We start from the raw sequence: 23,611 nt of genomic DNA, 5'->3' as shown, positions 1-23,611 counted from the left end.
TACTACTGAGGGAGAGCACAGGGTTTCTATATACTACTAGGGGAGCACACAGGGGGCTATATACGACTGGGGGAGAGCGCAAGGGAGCTATATACTAAAGGGGGAGAGCACAGGGGGGCTATATACTACTGGGGAAGTGCACAGGGGGGCTATATACTATTGGGGATCGCACAGGGTGGCTATATACTATTGGGGATCGCACAGGGGGGCTATTAATGGGGAGTGCACAGGGGGGCTATATACTACTGGGGTAGCGCACGGGGGGCTATATACTACTGGGGACAGTCACTTCCTTTGTACCTAATTTCAAAGGGCAGGTGAGAGAAAAAAAGGCCAGTTTTCCCATTAATAAGCATCAATTCTGTAAGTAAATAGTTCAACAACGTTTGTGAAAAGTAACAAAACACATTTACTACTGATGTTCAGCTCGGACCTTCACCTGACAAAAGACCCTGGTAAGTGGACCTTCACTAAAAGTTGCTGAGTACCCCTGGTCTACAGTATATTTGTATGTACTAAGATAGCTCCCAGCACATACATTAAACATTTCCATAGGATCCCAATCACCTTTTAGCCTCCATACAGTATAATACAATTCTTTCCCAGTGTACAGAATAATGTCCATTTTATTCAATACTTGTATAGGAGAAGGTATACTTTTTATTTAATATGATTTAATATGCCTATACCTGTGTCCTACAGTATATCAGTCAAATTCCAGACAGATTTTGTAATATGACTAGGTGTTTTTTGCGATAAAGGACTCCTACTTAAGATTATCCAAGTACGCACATAACAGTTTGTGAGACAAAGATAATCTGATAATGCCTTATTCATATGACTACAACAGACTTTTATATCATTTATGTTTCAGAAGAACGTCAATGAAAATGTAGCAGGTCAGTGATTCATCAGGATTTTCTCAGAAGCTAGAGAATAGAACAGAAGATGGTATGATTTGTTCATAAAACATAAATGACACATATAAATGAAAATGGAAAGGTATGCACAGTAATGCAACTCTCTGGGGCTTAGGGCAAAGTAACTTTCAAATGATTCATTCACATACATTGTACAATGTGGTTGTGCTATAAATATATGGACTCCATAGAAAGCTTGAGCAACACCTGTCAATGTACTTAATTTCCAGGCACACATTTCTGCAATCTTTTCTGTTATTGTTGCATTGTCCCTGGGATAATTCTGGCTTCTATACTGCCTTAGGCCAAAACTGAAACTTTTGCATGCAAAAAAATCTTCAGTATAAGGGTAGCTTCACACGTAACGACTCGCAGCGTTAATAACGCTGCGAGTCGGATAGGTCCTGGCCGATCACTTTCACTGCATACACACAGCGGTCTGAAGGACCGCTGTATGTATGTAATTCTGCCGTCCGCTTAACCCCTTCAGCTGCCCTACGCCGGGACCCCGTGCAGCGAGGACAGGTAAAGTATACAGTGGAGCGGGAGCCGGGCGGCAGCTGAAGGGGTTCCGACCGCTGTGTGCATGTAGTGAAAGTGATCTGCCAGGACCTAGCCGACTCGCAGAGTTATTAACGCTGCGAGTCAGTATGTGTGAAGCTACCCTAAGGCTGGGTTCACACTACGTATAATTGAAGCTGTATAGCAACCAAAACAAGGAGTGGATTGAAAACACAGAAAGGCTATGTTCACATAATGTTGTAATTGAGTGGATGGCCGTCATATAATGGTAAATATGTGCTGTTATTTTAAAACAACGGCTGTTATATTGAAATAATGGAAGTTATTTACCGTTATATGGCGGCCATCCACTCAATTACAACATTATGTGAACAGATCCTTCTGTGTTTTTAATCCACTCCTGGTTTTGGTTGCTATGAGGACCTGACATGAGGACCAAATACAGCCTCAAATATACATAGTGTGAACCCAGCCTAAAACTGTATATGCAAAGCTGACCATATCCCTCCATGTCAGTGCTTCTCGAATCCAGTCATCAGGCCTCACCAACAGGTCATGTTTTGAGGATTTCCTTAGTATTTCACAGGTGATATAATTATAGTCAGTGCATCAGGTATTATCACAGGTGTTCTCTGTATGGGATATCCTTAAAACATGACCTGTTGGTGAGGCCTGAGGACTGGAATTGAGAAGCACTGCTCTATGTTATAGTGATACAGCTACAAAAAATATCACCATACAAGGAACAGGTATCACATACATATCTCCACCTAGTGAAACCGAACAAAATACTGAGACCAACATTATGAAGAGGCCAAATGATACTGCCATGCGATAACCACATAGTGGCTAAATATTATCACCAATATTACCAATCCACAAAGGACAAATAATACTGTAACAACCTGACCATAATCACTGTCTGATGACTGAAAAATACCAGTGCTATTACTGAATAAAGACCACCATCCAACATTACCCCCAAGTAGGGACAATATTGTGATCAGAGTGCAGTTACATCCAGTAGTGATACTGCCTCCTTCTGACGCCCCAAGTACTGATAGTGCCTCCTTCTGTGGTCCCAAGTAGTGATAGTGCCTCCTCCTGTGCCCCAAGTAGTGATAGTGCCCCCTCCCCCCTTAAGGATATTTTGTGCAGGAAAGTAAAAAACAAGCAAACAACTACTCATCTCTCAGCCAATATGCTGCCTGGTGAAGGCTTCACGCTTATTTCATGGAGCAATGTGTGCCAGGCAGACATTACCAGCTACTCCGGATCACTTCTAGACCCTGGTCTAATGCAGCCTCTGGTCTAGAAGTGAATGACACAGAACAGACAGCTAACCGCTTCCTGTCAACTGTGTTCCTATATTTTAAGGACACAGACACAATTCACAGCAGGGAGTATAGGGAGTCAGGTGTTAGACACCTTGCTTCTGTATGCACAGTGCATGGTATGGTACACTACAGGCATAGTGTGCCATGGGATATTTGTACAGGAGCAGAGACTGTCTTTTGCTGACTTCTCACCAAACTGCGGCAACTATGGCTGTCATGCCCCTTATCAGCTGATCAATAATGTTGTCGAGAGATGGATTCCACCTATCTAAAATTGATTGTCTATTCTTAGGGTGGGTACACACTACAGAACACACCCTTACAATTGAAACAATGCATAACCAATTGTTCTACACTTTGTTGTACCCTATAACAGAACCATATTAGAAATTAAAAAGCAATCAATATTTTGGATCATAGCTGCTCTTTTTTTTTCCCCGACTGAACAATTATTTGTCCCTTTACATAACCCTAGTACCGATTTCACAACTCGATGTAAAGAATGTGGATATCCCAAAGGAAAACACAAGGAAGTGCTTATTAGCAGATCACACGGCAAAGCTAAGAATAACTTAGTTGAGCAAACAATGAGATAACAAACTATCCCCTTACCACAGTCATTATGTACGTCAATGTACAGTCATTTGCGATTTCTTTCTGTTGACAGGCCAGCCACAGATACACAGAGCCAAGCGTCAAACTCTATATACTGCTCAGTAACATTTATGCATGTAGGAAAAAAAAAGAGTGTATAACCAATATGTACTCAAAAAGCCATATCCATCAGTCCCATTGCTAGTGGCATCCAGGAATAGTTATCAGGATTTCATGAATGAACCATGAGGATTATTTGGGGAGCATCAGAAACAGGCTCCAAAGAAACCCAGGTGCTCTGGGGCACAACTACTGATGTGATCACACTGGTCAGCGTAACTTGGTCCAATACAGGATAAATTGTGGACACTGTGTTACAGTAGAAGCATTTTTTTGTATAATCTGACTATGCTGATTAACTATTATACATAAAGAATGATTCATTCTTCTGCCATAAGGCAGTGTCCACAATTCATCCTTGTAGCAAGGTACACTGACCAGGGACATCACATCGGGAGATGCGCCCATGAGCACCTTCTATTCCTTGGGAATCAAGGACCCTCTTCTATACACTACAGACTGGCCAAATACTCTTGTTCAATGCCCACAGCGGTCTGTTGCTGGCAGCGTGACCACTCAGAGTGAGCATACATCGGCTTGTGTCATCAAAGACTGATGGTTCCTGACATAATAGCACATGTAGCACCACTGTACCATAATTTTTTTGTTTTTAAGTTTTTTCTTTGGCCACAGTCATTAAAAAAAAAAAAAAACAGGTCCATAATAGTCACAGGTCATCAGTGTGTTTTTTTACAGTTATGTGAATTAAACTCTGCTTTAGGCATAATCTCTATTAAATCACGGAACAGTAACATTATACTATCACTAGTAGTCATAACTTCAAATACAAAGTTGTCTAGTCATACAATACAAAAGGGATTTCAATAATTGGTAAAAGGCGTAAACACTGCAAGTGACTACTTACAGTGATATTATGATTTACTAATTACAACCAGACACTGGAGAATTCTCTTTTTAATTCTTTGTAATTTATTTTTAACAACATTTATAGACATGCTTTATGGCAAGAACAATAGACATAGGCACAATAGATTGGTGAAGACCCTATTTACATAAATAGGATTGTCATATAGAAACAGGGCTTAGGATAATCGTGGTGGTCCCTGGCCATGACTGACAGATTTGTCTATAAGATGATAGCTCTCAATCAAGGCCAGGAATCACCCCAGTGGCCCACAGAAAAGACTTAAAGTGACTGTGTACCCACAATCTGACCCCCCCAAACCGCTTGTACCTTAGCTGCTTAGCTTAGCTGCAGGTGATGCAGTTATTGTTTTAAAAAACAACTTCTAAACTGGCAGCCCGTGCCCTACGGGAGTGGCCTAGATTGTGTATGCATTAGGCTGGCACAACCGCTCTGTCCCTCCTCCCCGCCCTCCTTATCATTAGGAATGCTCCAGGCAGATTGTCTCCTATTCCTCAGCTGTGTCAGCACGCCACATGGTTTGGATCGTTAAGACACCCCTGCAAATGTTCAGCATGGAGAAAATGTTCCAGAGGCATTCCTAATGCTGAAGAGGGTGGCGAGGAGGGATGGAGGGGTGGTGCAAAGTTAGGGCACAGTTACTCCAAGCCACGGCCGTTAGGCACAGGGCTGCAAATTTAAAAGTTGTTCTTTAGGACAATAACTGACTCACCTGCTGAACGGACCACAGGACAGATCTTGGATTGAATGCAGCTATCTGAAGGTACAAGTGGTTTGGGGGGCGTCAGATTGTGGGTACAGAGTCGCTTTTAAGTCACATTCTCAGTTGAAGTTACAAGTACGGTCACTGAAATGGCACAGTCATGCAGTGTGGATCACAGATCTTTGTGATAAAGATGCCTTTCAGTGTTTCTTGCCTTTCAGTGTTTCTTCCCTTTAAAGCGCTACAAAAACATGGCCACTTTCTTCCAGAGACAGCCCCACTTTTATCTCCAGCTTAGGTGGGGTTTTGCTGCTCAGTTCCATTGAAGGCAATGCTGTCTCTGAAGTCGTGCTGTCTCTGAAAGAAAGTGGCCATGTTTTTGTAGCACTGGATAACCCCTTTAAATTTAATGAACAAGGAAAAGCAACTCTACAATAAATGTTCTAAAGCTGTATGGTACGGAACTTTTTAAAAATAATATGGATATAATATATGTCATATATGTTTTCCATGTTCTTTGTGTTTGGATGCTTGTGCCAGTTTACACAAATAAATGACTGACTACACCTTATATAATGTAATATATTACATGGCAGTAAAGGCTTAGCGCTATCTTCTCTCTTTATTTGGATATTGGATTCATTCATCCAATCGGAAATCATGAAAGACTCCACCAGGGCTTTGTCCAGCATTGGCAAAGTATTGTCACTTTTGTTTGGAAAAATAGTAAGGGTCTGTTCACATACAGTATGTATTGTGGATTTAGTTCAAAACATAAATACATAATCAGGGTAAAACATCATGGGGGACATTTACTAAGGAGTCGAATTTGTACAACTTATCTAATGAGGACTGGTATATATTTTGTTCCAATATCTTGTGACTGATTTATTAAAATGTAGCACTGTTACAGTGAGTGTTTCTAAGAGTAGGTTCACACAAGGAATTGCAGCGGATTTCACTCTGCAATTTCGCCACAAAATCCGCTGTGATTCCAGTTCTGTCAGTCTCAATAGGATTACCTTCACACTAAATTGTCATCCCGCTGCATGTATGTAAGTGGCAGCCTCCTTAACCCCCCACGGCCCGGTGCATACATTACCCAATCCGTGTTCCGGCTTGCTCTGTGTCTCCCTGCGTTTTGACACCCCGCTCAGCCAATCAGTCTACTGTGCCGCTGCTGGAAACGGGACCACCGTCCCCAGTGTGACAATCTACCCTACCCTCTGTGATGCGGCTCCATTGATTCTAATGGAGCTGCGTCACAGAGGGGAGGGGGTTTCGTCACACTAGGCGCAGGTAAGAAAAGATTCCAGCTGTTGTAAGTGAGTTCCCGAGTACTGTCACACTGCTGCGATTAGGGATCTTCTCTTATTATATGAAGCGTGTTCAGGAATGAGATATACTGTAGCAGAGATTTTATGCTAAACACCTTCTAATATAGATAGAAGCACAAGTGTAAAATTAACTATAAACAACATTTAACATCTGCTTGTACCTTAAATGTGTTAGCCAGAGATGGGTTTCTGAAAAGCTGCCCATGTTCTGGGGACTGTCCATTGATCAGAAGCTCTGCTCCAAACTTGTTATTGGGGGATTGGAGCTTATGGGCTGTGGTCTTCCACTGAAAAGCACTCACTTCAGATACAGGAAAGCCAGACTCGGCTAGTTCAATGGCTGGCTGTAAAATTTCTCCTAGGCTCATCTATTAAGAACGCATGACATGGGGAAACAAGAATTATTTAGTGACAGTTCGCAGTTTATTTACCATAGATCCTTACTCATTACTTATTATTATTATTTACTTGTATAGCGCCAACAGATTTCGCATCACTTTATTTTCAAGAAAGCTTTTAAATGCTGCTTGCTTCTAGTGTCCCCAAAATATATCAATCCCAACCTGCGGGACAATAACAGAAGGCACCACACCACCATAAACGCTTATCCCTTTTTTCATTAATAATGCAAGACAAAGCCATCCAATAACAGTGCCATGACAGCTTGTATTAAAGGAAAAGTCTGGCGAAAGTTTTTATTAAAACTATTGTATTGCCCCCAAAAAGTTATGCCAACCACCAATATACACTTTTTACGGGAAATGCTTATAAAGTGCTTTTTTCCCCGCACTTGCTACTGCATCAAGGCTTCACTTCCTGGATAAAATGGTGATGTCACTTCCTGGATAAAATGGTGATGTCACAACCAGACTCCTAGAGCTGTGCGGGCTGTGGCTGCTGGAGAGGATGATGGCAGAGGGACACTGAGGGACACAGGGCACTGGAGGGACACTGAGCATCCCTCTGCCATCATCCTCTCCAGCAGCCACAGCCCGCACAGCTCTGGGAGTCGGGTCGTGCCATCACCATTTTATCCAGGAAGTGAAGCCTTGATGCAGTAGTAAGTACTGAGTAACACTCAGTAAATTGGCAGAGCCTAACTTTTTAACTATTTTATTCACTTCTTTCTGCTCTTTGTCAAACACAACCACAATACAGATTGTATTAAAGAATTTAAATGGGAAATTGAGGTGATCCTACAATAGGGAGCCATGCACTCATAACCAGTACAGCTGCAGACAAATCCTAATTCCATGTGTGTATCCTGTAGACCTTATCAGAAGAATCCAAACTGTTCTGTACTGTAAGGTATTCTGTAAATGTAATGCAGAAACAGACTGCGATAATCTGCATTAGATCCTTCTGATGAGAAAAGTAAATTGAAGCTCCAAGCAAAGCCCAAAAGAGAAAATCCATGAATCTTGTACACCTTGTAATTCCGCATACAGCTAATAGAAAATTACCTTCTTACTTCCAAACAGAGAGACAGTGTCATCCCAGGCAGCAGCCGCCCCCGGAACAGTGACATTGTGAGCGTGTGTGGGAGGCAGGGGGTTCTCTTCATCAAACCCTTGCTGTTTCAACAATTCCAAATTTAATGCTGATGGACATCTACCACTGCAAAGACAAATATATACGTATACTTCTGAATCAGGAACTTGCTATGGCTAAGAAGAATAACTAAAGCAGCAAATTATTGACTAAATGAGCAAATGACAATATACAAATCACAGTGTTACCTTGGTTTAAGAGTAACTTGGATTGAGAGCATTTTGCAAGAAGAGCTTACAGTTTTTCGAAACTTGGTTTAAGAGCATTGCTTTGGTATAAGAGCTCCTTGTACTGGGTGGGAGGCAGCGTGGTCTACAGCCCTGTACTCTGACCCTGGAAGTCTACCTCACCTTCCAAATCATAGCAAATCCACTTTAGGCTGGGGCTTGCATCAGGGGACAGGACTGTGGAGGTAATCTCTCCATAGCTGTAACCCCTCTCTCCCCGGACAAAGAGTTCTGCATGTATGTGCCCACATATACCCTGCTCATTCCTTTACACTGCTGTATAGAGAAGTTTCTGTCACTGTCCTCCTGCACAGCTCTTTAATTCTTACTTTCTGATTTGTCCATGCTGAACACACACCACTTCCCCATTGCTGTCACAGACCACTGACAGCAGCCCTGCTTCTCTATTCTAGCCTGTTGTACTACACTACTGCATTATGGGGATCTGCAGTTACTATACACTACTCCACATGCTGATTGCTATACTGTACAGTAACTTATAATATGACATTCAGCTGTTTATAAATGTTGTTTCATCTGTTCTACATGTTATTCAAAATAAAAATAAAAAATCATTATTTTTGGGGTGTGAAACCAGTTGTCTTCATTTCGATGATTTCTAATGGGAAAATCTGTTTTGGTTTAAGAGTGGATTTGGAATACAAGCACGGTCCCGGAACAAATTATGCTCATAATCCAAGGCACCACTGTATATTCTATTTTTTTTTCCCAATGTGATATATACTTTTCACATGATTACAGTGATATCAACATTATACTAATATTTGTTATGTTGTAATTATTTTGCACAGTAAAAACAACAAAGCCTTTGACAAAAAAAAAAAAATTCTTAAAAAAGTAAAACTTTTCTGTCTTGTTTTTAAGTATGCGTCATTTAAACAACAAGGAGGAATATGTTAAGTTTGTTAAGTAAATAACCCCCCCCCCCCCCTCATGCACCCTGACTGATTTGTTTAGAGGCGGTCCTGCACCTGCCACACAGCAAGAGTTGAACTGTACACCTCTTCCAGGGCAGGTGTAAATTTCTGCTATAATTTATGCCTGTTTTCAGGAGAAAATAATGGAGGAGGCCACATCTCCACCCCACAACTAGTAGACTTCATGTTAAAGATGTCATGTGCTTAGCCAGCCATATTTTTTTTTTTTTTTTTACATGCGGGACTTTTATCAACTAGATAAAGAGAAGCTAAAAAGGAGTGTCTCTTGGTATGGATGACCTGATATTCTGGTGCAATACACAGATAAACAAGTAATTCTGCAGCCTAGGAATTTCACACGTTTGTCCCAAGTAAACTCATGTGGAGCATTAGAAATCTATACTAGTTCAGAGCTAGTTTAGATTTCCCCTACAATTTACACCTGCTAGAAAGTGTAGATTGGTAGTAAATTTGGTGTGTGTGGGTGACCACAAGCCTTTGTATGAAGCCAAACCCCTCAGAGGCAAGCCCTTGCCACACAAGTGAGGAGTAGATTGCCCAAAAGTTGCTAAATTTGGTTTGCACAAGACTTTTGGACAATAAATTTCCTCCCAAAATGTTTCATTTCTCTTTTAGTGGTGCTAAGTTGCCCCACAGGTTACATCTGATTGCTGGGGGTCTCCGTATTGAGACATCTAGTGATCATTCTATTGTTAAAGGGGTTGGGCACTTTATCGTAAAATTGCTCAGTGTACAGTATTAGTAAGTGTACTCACAATACTGAACTCAGTTTCCTGAGTGCCTCATAGACCCCGCTCCAAACGGCGCTGCTCCCGGCTGCTATTTGCAGCCAGGGAGCGCTTCTATTAGGCAGCACGGGTCCCGTTGCCGCGCCGGCTAATTAAGCCTCTAAATGCAGCTGTCAAACCTGACAGCTGCATTTAGAGGTATTGTGCCGCATGTCCCTGATGTCTAGTGGATCGGGGCCCGGGGGGGGGGGGGGGGGGGGGGGGGGGGGGGGGGGGGGGGGGGGGGGGAGATCCATCCTTCTGCCCGTGCCAGGCCTCAGCGTTGCAATGACGCTGATCCCGGCTCGGCAATATATTGCTGTGGCCTGTAGCAGGCCAAAGCAAATCTATCACCGATCTAATGATCTCAATGAGAGATCAGTTGCTGTGTATATACAAGTCCCCCAGGGGGACTTCTAGTTAATGTAAAAAAAAAAAAAAGTAAAAATGTTTATTAATAAAAAAATCCCCTCCCCTAATAAAAGTCTAAATCCCCCCTTTTTCCATTTTATAAATATAAATAAACATATTTGGTATCACCGTGTGCGTAATCGCCCGAACTATTAAATGATCACATTCCTGATCCCTCACGGTAAACGGCGTCAGCGCAAAAAAATTCCAAAGTGCAAAATTGCGCATTTTTGGTCGCATCAAATCCAGAAAAATGTTTTAATAAAAAGCGATCAAAAAGTCACATACAGTATGCGCAATCAAGGTACCGATAGAAAGAACACATCATGGCGCAGAAAATGACACCTGACACAGCCCCATAGACCAAAGGATAAAAGCGCTATAAGCTGGGAATAGAGCGATTTTAAGGAACATATATTTGTTAACAATGTTTTGAATTTTTTAAAAGCCATCAGATACAAGAAAAGTTATACATGTTATATATTGTTGTAATCGTAACGACTTGAGGAACATATATAACAAGTCAGTTTTACCTTTCCTAAAAATTAATATGTTATACCTTTCTTGTACATAATGTGATTGCAGAGAACTGCAGGTAAGGAAATACCCTTTATACAATTGCATAGTACTGGGGATCTCCAGTTCAAAATTTTGCACTGGTCTCAGGTGGAAACTTCAATTTCAAGCAAAGTAAACAAAAAATATTGACCCATACCTGCCATTCAGTCCATAGACTTTCTTAGTTTCTGCTTTGTAAAACAAACAGAAGCAATCCCCACCGATTCCTGTGCTACTGGGTTCAGTGACATTGAGGGCAGCGGCTACAGCTACTGCAGCATCAGCGGCATTCCCACCTTTCTTTAGAATATCTGCAAATAAAGCAACAAAGGCTTTACTTCTATGGCTATGTTACATTAAGGAGGAACACATTCATTTATTAAGTATGCAACAGGCATGTTCACCTAATACTAATAACCAATAATGCAAATGTATACTGATCTGTTTCCCATCTTACAGTGACCTTTGTAAAAGCAAATATAGTTACAGCAATAACACTGGTCATGAGGTCGCTGCTGCTTTATATCAAGTAGCATTGCTTTATTAGACACAGAGCAGGAACCACTGATACAGAGTCATACTTATAACTTATCTAGGAAAGGTAATACAATCAATTGTCATACTTTATTTTTAGAACAGGTCGATTAATTGTAATAGAATAAAAAGTTATACATGGGTGACTACTAGCATATTGCAACTATAGAAAACACCCAGAGTGATTTTTGCCTCCGTGCCAAATTTCAATAGGGTTACATAGAAGCATGTGCAATTGTTGTAACTTGGTCAGTTGCATGCAGTTCTAATTATAAAATAAGATTAGGGAACAACTGTTAACACCACTCGATAATATTATCTTACAAGCTAGTTGCCAGTGCTTTGCTCTATTCCATTATAGTTTGCATGCATTCTGCCCTTTGTGGCATATATACCCTCATTGCTACCTTATTTTCACCACATTTTTACTCTTTCACATCCTACTTAACTAATCATCTGCCGGCCTTTAATCAATAAAATACATTACCTGCCTGCGCTCCCGTCTGCTTCTCCGGTTCCCCGGTCACTGGTGTCCAGCTCAGCCAATCAGTGTGCTGTCCCGCCACAACATGCCGATTGGCTGAGCGGGACCTCAGGGACCCAGAGAAGCTGACGGGAGCGCAGGCAGGTAATGTATTATCTTGTTTAAAGGCCCGGCAGATGATGGCTACATTTTCATGCAGAGCCATAGGGCATAACTGTACTGCATATGGCAGCGGATTTCGGCAGAGCCACTGCGAATGTGGTACGTGTGAATGCAGCCTTAAAGCACACCCACTATCCACCACTACAGGTGATGTCATGGTTAGGAAACACATTTATGCCATTCAGTCCCCCTATAGCTCGTGTTCTACCATGTAGCCCCAAAGACAGTGCGTGTGAAAGTTCACTTATTAAGCCGTGTTCTCATGAGTCATGTGACGTAGTGACTATACATTGACGTAAATTACAGATATAATATTTACTCTTCATATCTAATCTTGTAAATACGTTCGACTCTTGTGCTTCCGGTTGTTTAAAGGGGATGTCCAGGCTTACAAAAAATGGCTGATTTTTTTTCAGAAACAGCACCACTCCTGTCCTCAGTTTGACTGTGGTTTTTCAGTTCACTTCTATTGAAGTGATTAGAATTGAATAGCACACACACACACACAACCTGAAGTAGAGCTGTTTTTGCTGAGCTTTTTCTAATCTGGGTAACCCATTTAATAAATCATGCTAAACACCAAAACTGAAATATTTACAATTTTAGGCTATGTTCACACAATGTAATACAAGGGCCGTTGTTTGACATGGACGTTTGTTTCAGTGTAAAACAATGGCCACTGTGTTATGTGTTCCTCCAGCAGATATTGTGTTATCACTCATCCATAGGAACATTATTTTCCATCCACAGAATCTGCTGGCCATATGGGTGTGAATGTAAACCAATTACCCACTGACTTTAATTCACACTATGGCCGGCAGGATGTCCACACAGTGTGTGAACAGTCTATTTTATACGGGCGTTGTTCGCAGATGTAAAAAACAGACTTGTTCATTATTTTGTACACATGCATTGTGCACACAACAACGGCCTTGTTCTACTGAAATCAATAACACTCAATAACCTCGGAAACCTACGGCCGTTGGTTACCTACCTACTACAATCATAGGTTCCCGAATTTATTACACTGTGAAAATAGCCATATATTGATTTGTTTTATATTTAATTGGAAATAATACCACAATTATAATGTGAATGTATCACATGGCATAGCTGCAGGCCACCTGCTGAACAGCCACTTTATCATATTTATATGTTTGTCATGTAATTTACTCCTCCGATACTGACCTTTAAAGCAATCCCATTACTGTGACCTTTATGTTGAGATAGGTGACTTGTTCTTGTGTACACAGAAATTAGCAGTCAAAAACTACATAGTGAATGAAGCTTTCAGACGCCATAGGCTGTAATGTATGTGCAGGCTCAATATACTCAGATCAGGATCTAAATTCCCTTCCTATTTTAATTTATCATTTTAAAATGTTAGCTAATGTAATATTTTGGGGTTATGGCCATAATTGTGAGTGATAACAGACAATGTGTCAACAGTACAAAAAAAAAAAGTTGTATGTTGCAAAAGCAGGTGGTAAATAATGAGCAAGTTCCTTATTTCTATCTGTCCATTTCTCATTGACTTCAATTGAGCACATTATTAGGCTGGGTTCACACATACAGTATATTTCAGGCAGTATTTGGTCCTCATGGCAACCAAAACCAGGAGTGGATTGAAAACACAGAAAGGCTCTGTTCACATAATGGTGAAATTTAATGGATAGCTGCCATATAACTGTAAATAACTGCCATTATTTCAATACAACGCCCGTTGTTTTAAAAGAACAGCAAATATTTGCTATTAAATGACGGCCATCTACTTAATTACAACATTATGTGATCATAGCCTTTCTGTGTTTTCAATCCACTCCTGGTTTTAGTTGCCATGAGGACCTGACATGAGGACCAAATACTGCCTGAAATATACTGTGTGTGAACACCGCCGTTCTTTCCACGGTTACCGGCCGGTGCTCAAGCACTGGAGGTAGGCCGGCCCGCCCCCAGTGGGAGGGAATTCTCTCCCCTTGATGATGCAATTCCGTTGGAATCAAAGGAGCCGCGTCATAGAGGGGAAGGAATTCCCTCCCACTGGGGGCGGGCCGGCCTACCTCCAGTGCTTGAGCACCGGCCGGTAACCGTGGAAAGAACGGCGCCATACAGGGGAACCGGGCCGCGGTTCGAAAAGTGGACCACGGCACCGGCTTCCCCGTGACGGCGCTGTTCTATCCCTGTGTCAGGTTAAAGAGGAGGTACCTGGTGGTACATCCTTCTTAAGAAAGAGTTCTCTATAGTTAGTCAATCTATGTTCTAGGGCAATGGTGGGGAACCTGGGGCCCCTCAGCTGTTACAAAACTACAATTCTCATCATGATAGCTGGAGGGCTCCAGGTTCCCCACCACTGCCCTAGGTGATTAAATGGTACTCCAGCGAAAAAAGTGTTCTTTCAAATCAACTGGTGTCAGAAAGTTATATAGATTTGTAATTCTACTTATTTGTACTTCTATTTAAAAAACTCAAGCCTTCCAGTACTTACAAGCTGCTGTAGGTCCTGCAGAAAGAAGTGCTCTCTGCTGCCACCTGTGTCCATGTCAGGAACTGTTCAAAGCAGTAGAAGCTATTTATGACGATTTGCTACTGCTCTGGATAGTTCCTGTCACGGACAGAGGTGGCAGCAAAGAGCACAGTGTCAGACTGTAAAAAATACATAAAGACATACAGCAGCTGATAAGTGCTGGAAGACTTGACCTCCAAAGAGACAAAGCGTCCGGCACTACAGAACCCAGCGATCTTTCCTTCAGTAATATATAATTAAACGGAGTTTGCAAAATAAACTATTGCGGGGTGCTCACTTAATTATAGTAGTATGGAAAGTCTTCAACAATAGAAAATAAGAGTATAGAGGGAACTCACCATAAAATTTAAAACTTTATTGTAGACTTCCAAAACATCATGCCAGGATGAGCAGTAGCAAGGACGCCAGTAAGTAGTTACTGGCACCCTTGCAACTGCTTGTCCTGGCATGATGTTTTTGAAGTCTACAATAAAGTTTAATTTTACGGTGAGTGCCCTCTACACTCTTATTTTCTATTGTTGAATACTGGCAGACTTGAGTTTGTCAAATAGATGTAAATTAGAAATCTATATAACTTTCTGACACCAGCTGAATTGAAATAAAAAAAAAAAAAACTTTTTCGCGGGAGTACCTAGATACCTAGATACTATAAGGATATAATTCGGCTAGAGGCTCATGTATTCACAAATCGTCTTGGATGTAAGACTTACATCACAAATATATAATACACAATTGAAGTACAGAAACTGTACAATTTCTAACAGGCATAATATACTTGTCTTTATCTATGTAACTGTATGTAAGTGACACAAAATTATAAAGAAATACAAAATTATCACCAGTAGATATATGACGATTCCAAAATGGCTACCCATGCAGCTTTCTTGCGATCACTGCCGTCCACAGCATGTGTACATGGACAGACTTGTGCCAGTTATTCATGTCTATGGCTATCTCTTGATCTTCGACCTGTCTAGATATGTATGGTAATATGGGTGACGGAAGAGGAATATTACCACATAAGGAAGTATTTACAGGTGTCCCAGGGGTTGTTACTTTTTTAACCACCCTTTAACTTAAGGACTCAATGATTAAATTAAATGGTGTTTTTTTTATTTTATAAAATATAGCAAAGATATAATATAAGGAATACCTATGCCAATTTGTGTAGCAAGTGGTTGACTGCTCGCTACACATCCTCCGGTACAAACAATGGGCGATCTTCTTGAGATGAACTCTAACATGTTTGCTGGCTAGGGTGGTTATCAAGCTGCAATCCTAAAAGAGAAAAAACACGACATTAAAAAGACACCAAATACATAAAACAGACATAACATGCAGGTTAGGTTCAAATACCTGAATTTATCAGCTTCCTCCCAGTACTCTGAAAATATAGCAATGCTAAATAGGGAGGGCAACCCACTCATGCATTTAGGTTTGTGCCAGCTTTAATATACCTAAGACTGGGAGATCCAGGGCGTAGCTGACCTTTCATAGCCTGATGACAGATCCGCTTTAAGAAAATATTTTTAACGTGTATCCACTTTAAAGGGGAACTATCAGAAGGTTAAACGACTGTAACCTGCTGACATGTCCCTATTGTGCAGGAGGTGCAGAGGAGGAAGTCTCTTACCTACATCCTCATTACTGTTCCCATGCACTTAGTAAGATCATTTGAAGCACTGCCCCACTCTGCAAAACCAATTTTCCCCGGTCGGAGTGGGACGGCCAGGGACGGGGAAGATTGTCGCTAGGGGGGGCGAGGCACTGTCTTACCAGACCAAGGGGTGAATGACTAAGTGTACGGGAATGGCAATAAGGATGAAGGTAAGAAACATACAGTGGTCCCTCAACATACAATATTAATTGGTTCAGGGACGACCATTGTATGTTGAGACCAAAACTCTATGGAAAATTGGTAATTGGTTCTAAATCCCCTAAAATTAGAAAAAAAAAGAAAATTTAAAAGGTAAGTAAGCAGCTAACCAATATGGATAAAGCAAGTCCTTACATACAAGAGTCAGAAAGAGCTACAAGAGACTAATTACTTTCTATGTAGAGGACTGGAGCGTTTTCAGGTCCTATACAGGCCACACAGGATACCAGAAATGTAAAATTAGGCCGCCCTCACCTGATGCCCAAAGGTGCAAATCATCCTGGCCCAGGTAAAGAGCAGCGCAGGACATGTAGTATCACACTGTACTGTAGAGAGGAGATTCCAGACAGCCAACCAGTGCATGCACCTCACTAATACTTTTTTTTTTTACATGTTCCGCAGATCTGGACTGTCTCTAGCATTGTATGTAGAGTCTGGTCTTAAGCTACGATGGTCCAAAAAGGAACATTGTATGTTGAAAATATTGTATCTTGAGGCCATTGTAAGTTGAGGGACCACTGTACCTCCATCCTCGGTGCCCTATGTGCAATAGGGACTTAGCAGGTTAGACAAATCTAACCTGCTCATAGTTCCCTTTTAATAAAATATCTGTAGTGTTTATGGCACATTACTCGAGGGTCAGAACAACCAGTGACCACAACAAAAGGATGTAGGAAAAATGGAGTTGCCATGTCTGCGATGGGAGGCCCCTTTAAGAAACTGGATTACAGATTTTTGAAGCAAAGAAGGTAAAGTAGGAGGTACAAGGTAAAGAAAAGAAGGTAAAAGGTAAATAACGTGTGCCACATACATATATGTAAATCAGGCCAAATGTGCTGTTTTTAGTAAAGTAAACTTACATCCATTCAATTTTAATTCCCCATTGATCTATTAAGTCCCTGGTTTACTCTCTAAACTGTGGCCCTGCTGTTTTCATGCAACAGAGCAGACACTTTCCCACAATTCCCTTTGCTTGCATCTAAAGTGAAAACACATTGCCAATACTAATGGGACAGATTAGGTGACTGCGACTGAACTGAGCATGAGTGACCCAACATAGTGGATGCCTTGCGGGGCCCTAAAGGGGAACTTTAGAGACATTAATTTAAGATGTTTAATTTATTTATATTCTTCCAGTACTTTCAGCTGCGGTATGCCCTGCAGGAAGTCATGTATTCTTTCCAGTCTGACACAGTGCTCTCTGCTGCCACCTTTGTCTATGGCAGGAGAGGTTTTCCTCACAGACAGAGGTGGCAGCAGAGATCACTGTGTTAAAATGTAAAGAATACACCACCTCCTGCAGGGCATACAGCAACTGATAAGTACTGAAAGACTTTAGATTTTTAAACAGAATTATCCCTTTAATGCAGTAAAATAAATCTACAAATTTATACAGTTAGTGCCCTTATTGTACCACCCATAGTGCACCAGTAGATGTTCACACACAAAACACTGGTCTAGAATTTTCATTGGAAAGGTGTTCTGCGGAGCGATGAATTGCACTTCTCTTTCTGGCAGATTAATGGATTTTATTAATGCCAAGAGAATGTTACCTGCCTCCCTGACCGCACTGTGCCACTGGGTCATTTTCAGGGGTTAGTGCTTCATCATACTAAGACATTTTCGACAATTGTATGATTCCGACTTTGTGCGGTCGGATAGAATATACTGTGTGTATAGGCTCCGGACGGGATTTCATTCATTCATTCAATTTATTGCAAATTGCAACAACGGTCGTGATTTATACAACACATACGTTGTGTGAACATGGCCTGACTGTGCAAGGTCTAAGGCATGGTTGGATGAGCTTGTTGTGGAGGAACTTGGCTGGTCCCTCAGAGCCCTGGCCTTAACTTCCTCATAAACCTTTGTGTACTAGAACAAGAGACTGCAGCCAGGCCCTCATGTCCAATATCGGCATCTAACCTCACAATGTTATGTATAGGGCGGATCCGCTCAAAGAATTGACACGTCAATTCTTTGAGGAGAGCTGCGGAGAGCAGAAGCGCCCTATATATAACATTGAGACAGTGAGGCAGACGGGATTCCAAGCGGAGTCCGTGGCAGGGATTCCACCTGTTTGTCGCAGTATGAAGGGGCCCTTAGAGTAGATGGCACCCTATATTACAGTACATCCAGTGACTTATAGGGGGCGTCTTCTCTGATCAGTCATTCACTTTTACTTTTTTTTTCCCTCTTGAAGTCTTCTCCTGGCCAATAATCCTTTCTCTAGAACCTGTCAGAGAAATATTTTTGGCCCCCTGTGCAAAAAAAAGCAAAAGAAAAACCACTCACACTCACCTAGCTTCTGCCGGCTCCTCTGGTGTCCTGTATTAATCCTCGCTCTGTTGCGTAGTGATGTCAGTCAGAGAGCACTGGAGCACAGAGGTACAGAGCGGTCTCTTGTGACTGAAGGCATTACACTGCCCTCCTTCACAAAAGTGACTGACAGTGTTAGGCCGGTTCTGGCTGTGGCTCCATATGTTCCATATCCATAGGAAGTTTTATGAAGACAAGTTACTACAGCTTCTAGAGAAACCACAGGATCAGATCAGACAGTATACTAAGTCCATTCACTGTTTTATGAACTCATTTTTGATATTCTGTTTTTAATCCGAAGGAACAGAAAAATGCAACCACCACAAGAATGACAATCCTGGGCCATATGGTGTCGGGGTATAGGTTGACATCAGTATATAACATGTACATTTTTCGCCCTTATTACAGATTCAAGGGCCAGACTGCAAGTTACTGATCTGCACTCATAACCTCATAGATCCCTTTGGAGTTTGTCCTGGGCGGATCACAGCTCTGCTTATCCACTCGACCGTAATGTGAAACTGGCCTAAACCCCAAGAATGCGACAACAGAAGACAATTCCTAACCACGTCCATCCCTCACTAGCCATAATACACTATTACATTAGTTAGAATCTGGTTGCCCTACATTTTTTGGGTCAGGGTGTGACTATGTTGTCTCACATGCCAGAACAGATTACTGTATGGGAGCAGCTGGGCATTTACAGACATCAATAAATACATTTCCAGCTGGTAATAAGTATGGATGCTTAGGGGACATTTAGGGGGTTTTGAAGCTAAAATCAAGTAGTGTCTGTCTTTTAAATTTTCTCTCTTATTATGATTAACCCGTAGTTTGGATTCAAAATGCCTCACAAAACCTGAGGGTGTAAGCCCACCTGTACATCAGCGGCTGCATCCTGATCCAGAGAGGAATCCTACCACTACCCTGAGGACACTGAGCCATCCTGATCCAGAGAGAGGAATCCTACCCCCAGGACACTCCGCCATCCTGATCCAGAGAGAGGAATCCTACCCCAAGGACACTGAGCCATCCTGATCCAGAGAGGTACCCTACCACTACCCCGAGGACACTGAGCCATCCTGATCCAGAGAGAGGAATCCTACCCCCAGGACACTCCGCCATCCTGATCCAGAGAGAGGAATCCTACCCCCAGGACACTCCGCCATCCTGATCCAGAGAGAGGAATCCTACCCCAAGGACACTGAGCCATCCTGATCCAGAGAGGTACCCTACCACTACCCCGAGGACACTGAGCCATCCTGATCCAGAGAGAGGAATCCTACCCCCAGGACACTCCGCCATCCTGATCCAGAGAGAGGAATCCTACCCCCAGGACACTCCACCATCCTGATCCAGAGAGAGGAATCCTACCCCAAGGACACTGAGCCATCCTGATCTCGGGGTAGTGGTAGGGTACCTCTCTGGATCAGGATGGCTCAGTGTCCTCGGGGTAGTGGTAGGATTCCTCTCTCTGGATCAGGATGGCTCAGTGTCCTCAGGGTAGTGGTAGGATTCCTCTCTGGATCAGGATGGCTCAGTGTCCTCGGGGTAGTGGTAGGGTACCTCTCTGGATCAGGATGGCTCAGTGTCCTTGGGGTAGGATTCCTCTCTCTGGATCAGGATGGCGGAGTGTCCTGGGGGTAGGATTCCTCTCTCTGGATCAGGATGGCGGAGTGTCCTGGGGGTAGGATTCCTCTCTCTGGATCAGGATGGCGGAGTGTCCTGGGGGTAGGATTCCTCTCTCTGGATCAGGATGGCGGAGTGTCCTGGGGGTAGGATTCCTCTCTCTGGATCAGGATGGCGGAGTGTCCTGGGGGTAGGATTCCTCTCTCTGGATCAGGATGGCTCAGTGTCCTCGGGGTAGTGGTAGGGTACCTCTCTGGGACACTGAGCCATCCTGATCCAGAGAGAGGAATCCTACCCCCAGGACACTCCGCCATCCTGATCCAGAGAGAGGAATCCTACCCCAAGGACACTGAGCCATCCTGATCCAGAGAGGTACCCTACCACTACCCCGAGGACACTGAGCCATCCTGATCCAGAGAGGAATCCTACCACTACCCTGAGGACACTGAGCCATCCTGATCCAGAGAGAGGAATCCTACCACTACCCCGAGGACACTGAGCCATCCTGATCCAGAGAGGTACCCTACCACTACCCCGAGGACACTGAGCCATCCTGATCCAGAGAGGTACCCTACCACTACCCGAGGACACTGAGCCATCCTGATCCAGAGAGAGGAATCCTACCCCCAGGACACTCCGCCATCCTGATCCAGAGAGAGGAATCCTACCCCCAGGACACTCCGCCATCCTGATCCAGAGAGAGGAATCCTACCCCCAGGACACTCCTCCATCCTGATCCAGAGAGAGGAATCCTACCCCCAGGACACTCCGCCATCCTGATCCAGAGAGAGGAATCCTACTCCAAGGACATTCCGCCATCCTGATCCAGAGAGAGCGGTCCTACCCCAAGGATACTCCGCCATCCTGATCCAGAGAGAGGGGTACTACCCCAAGGACACTCCGCCATCCTGATCCAGAGAGAGGAATCCTACCCCCAGGACGCTCCGCCATCCTGATCCAGAGAGAGGAATCCTACTCCAAGGACACTCCGCCATCCTGATCCAGAGAGAGCGATCCTACCCCAAGGATACTCCGCCATCCTGATCCAGAGAAAGGGATCCTACTCCAAGGACACTCCGCCATCCTGTTCCAGAGAGAGGAATCCTATCACTACCCCAAGGACACTCCGCCATCCTGTAGCTCTCACAGCTGTCCCCCTCAGCAGTAGCTTCACTTTCCCCATTCTCTTCCCATAAAGCGCCCAGACAGACTGAGAGCCCGAAAAAGCTGACAGGCCAGTGCACACAGTGAAGGCACCCAGCTTTCCCAGGCTCCTGCTATCAGCAGGTTTATATATACAGAAAGTGATGTTCCCAGAGACTGCTCATGTATCCACATAGTTGTGTCCACCCACAATAGAATCCTATAGTAACACACTGCTCCCTATACATTGTTATTAGCCTCTGTGGGATGAAGGAATATAATCTACTATATTATATACCTTCTTTTACTGCAAGGAAAGCCCCAAAGCCCCTCCCCTGGCCCCCATCTCTCTAATAGACCTCCATGGAGACATAGGGAGTATTCACAAGGTAATGTGAACAGAGGCGAAAATGGAGCCTGCTGTAACCGGTGAGGCCAGAGCACTGCTTTACCGAGACACTAACTCCCATGAACAGCACAAAAACTCTGTCAGAAAGGACTCCTGTGACTTCTGGACTCCACATATGCACTTTGTTGCTGCATTTTCTTTCTCTATAGCGGGGTGCTACACCTGCTGCTGCAGAACTACAACTCCCAGCATGTCCTGACAGCTGCATGCTGAGTGGGAGTTGTAGTTGCTTGTATACCGGCTGGAGAGCGCTGTCCTGCAGAGAGCACCATATATTCCCGTAGGGAAACCCACAGACATCGCTACCGGGAACCCTGTGGTGTGGCCGAGCAGAGCGCGCGCCTCTCCCGGATCAGCGGCTGGTCACGGTGTGTGTGACGTCAGCGGCCCGGTAACGGTGGCTGTCTAGTAAGAGGCCGTGGCTGGGCCGGTATCTGCTGAGTGACCGGCAGAAGGAGCAGGAGCTATAAATAAACAACACGTATACAGGGGTCCCGGGGCCACTTACCGGGCTGGTGGGGAGTGCACGGCACATGGACTTTGGTTCTTGCTAGAGGCAGCAGGAAATACTGTAGATCTATTATAAACAACATGTGATGTGTGATCACAGGAGGAGGAGGAGGAGGAGATGAGCACCAGGAGCTGACACTTACAGCCTCCATGGATGTGCAGGGAGCTACAGATGGCCACAGAGCTGAAGACCTAGCACAGATTGTGATTGGTGGCAGTCTAGTTCATCAGACCCCAGTGTAGTTATATGGAGCTCGAAAATGGGGAAAACAGAAAAAACACAGGGCAGAGCACCTCATAGGGTGACACTGTATATTCAAAAACACTGTGGCGATGAAGTTGCACACAGGTTTAAGCTCACCTGATGTGGTTGTGAGGAGCCACAACCACTATAACAGCATGTAAATGGTATAATGTACACTTGGCCGCTGCAGGAGACTCTCAGCCGCAGAACCCTCGGGTATGCGTAGTCATATGTAGAATCCAAATGAAAAAGGGAGATATGTCCCAGCGCAGACCATAAGTATAGAAGCAAATATTATCGGTGTATATCCACAGGTAACGCGTTTCGAGAGCGCTGGGCTCTCTTTTTCAAACCTCCAGGATACTTAGAACATGGTACACATCGAGATCTAAGTATGCAAACACACAAACACATATCGGGTCAGTCCACCCACGTCATTAACAAGGGTGCAATCTTGATCAATCTCATAGTCACCTATTAACACTATTAAGTGGTTATAGATCATAGGATAGTGTTCTAATACAACATCATTCATAAAAGCAGGACTTATAAATTCATATACCACCATAAAATGAGTTAGTTTCTCAGCACTTACATGCTAGCATTGCTCTGGACTTCCACGTTGGTGTAGGACCTTTGCACATGTGCACTCCGATCAGCACCATGGTAACCGGAGAAGCTACAGGTCCTATATGTGGGAAGAGCTGAGCCAAATGGAAACGAGGGAGGATTAACCCCTCTCTGCCCTACTACTTAAAATCCAAGTATAAGATATCATTAGTATACAAATACAATACTCAAATATCATTAAAAATATACTTAATGGCAGCATATGAAAATATATAAAAAGTATAAATGATAATAAATATCTAAACATATAAACAA

General features: G+C 43.3%; 1 protein-coding gene across 2 annotated transcripts in view; it reads right to left on the bottom strand.

The window, feature by feature from the left end:
- The window catches only part of LOC138795800 (glutathione hydrolase-like YwrD proenzyme), a 52,637-nt gene extending 29,263 nt beyond the window's left edge, over positions 1–23,374 (bottom strand). Inside the window, exons 1-5 of one of the 2 annotated variants that reach the window (XM_069975380.1) lie at positions 23,322–23,374; positions 15,750–15,874; positions 11,050–11,203; positions 7,883–8,036; positions 6,581–6,787 (exon numbers count right to left, since the gene is read on the bottom strand). In XM_069975380.1, coding sequence (XP_069831481.1) covers positions 6,581–6,787; positions 7,883–8,036; positions 11,050–11,203; positions 15,750–15,840 — 606 coding nt within the window. In that variant the 5' untranslated portion in view covers positions 15,841–15,874; positions 23,322–23,374. Of the gene's footprint in view, positions 1–6,580; positions 6,788–7,882; positions 8,037–11,049; positions 11,204–15,749; positions 15,875–22,480; positions 22,555–23,321 lie in introns of those variants that run through there. The other variant, XM_069975381.1, reaches the window with a different exon arrangement.
- Positions 23,375–23,611: the final 237 nt, after the last annotated feature.

Source organism: Dendropsophus ebraccatus, chromosome 6 (assembly GCF_027789765.1).
Source record: "Dendropsophus ebraccatus isolate aDenEbr1 chromosome 6, aDenEbr1.pat, whole genome shotgun sequence".
In the NCBI taxonomy this organism is placed as follows: domain Eukaryota; kingdom Metazoa; phylum Chordata; class Amphibia; order Anura; family Hylidae; genus Dendropsophus; species Dendropsophus ebraccatus.
This window is presented reverse-complemented; position numbering and strand designations above follow the sequence as displayed.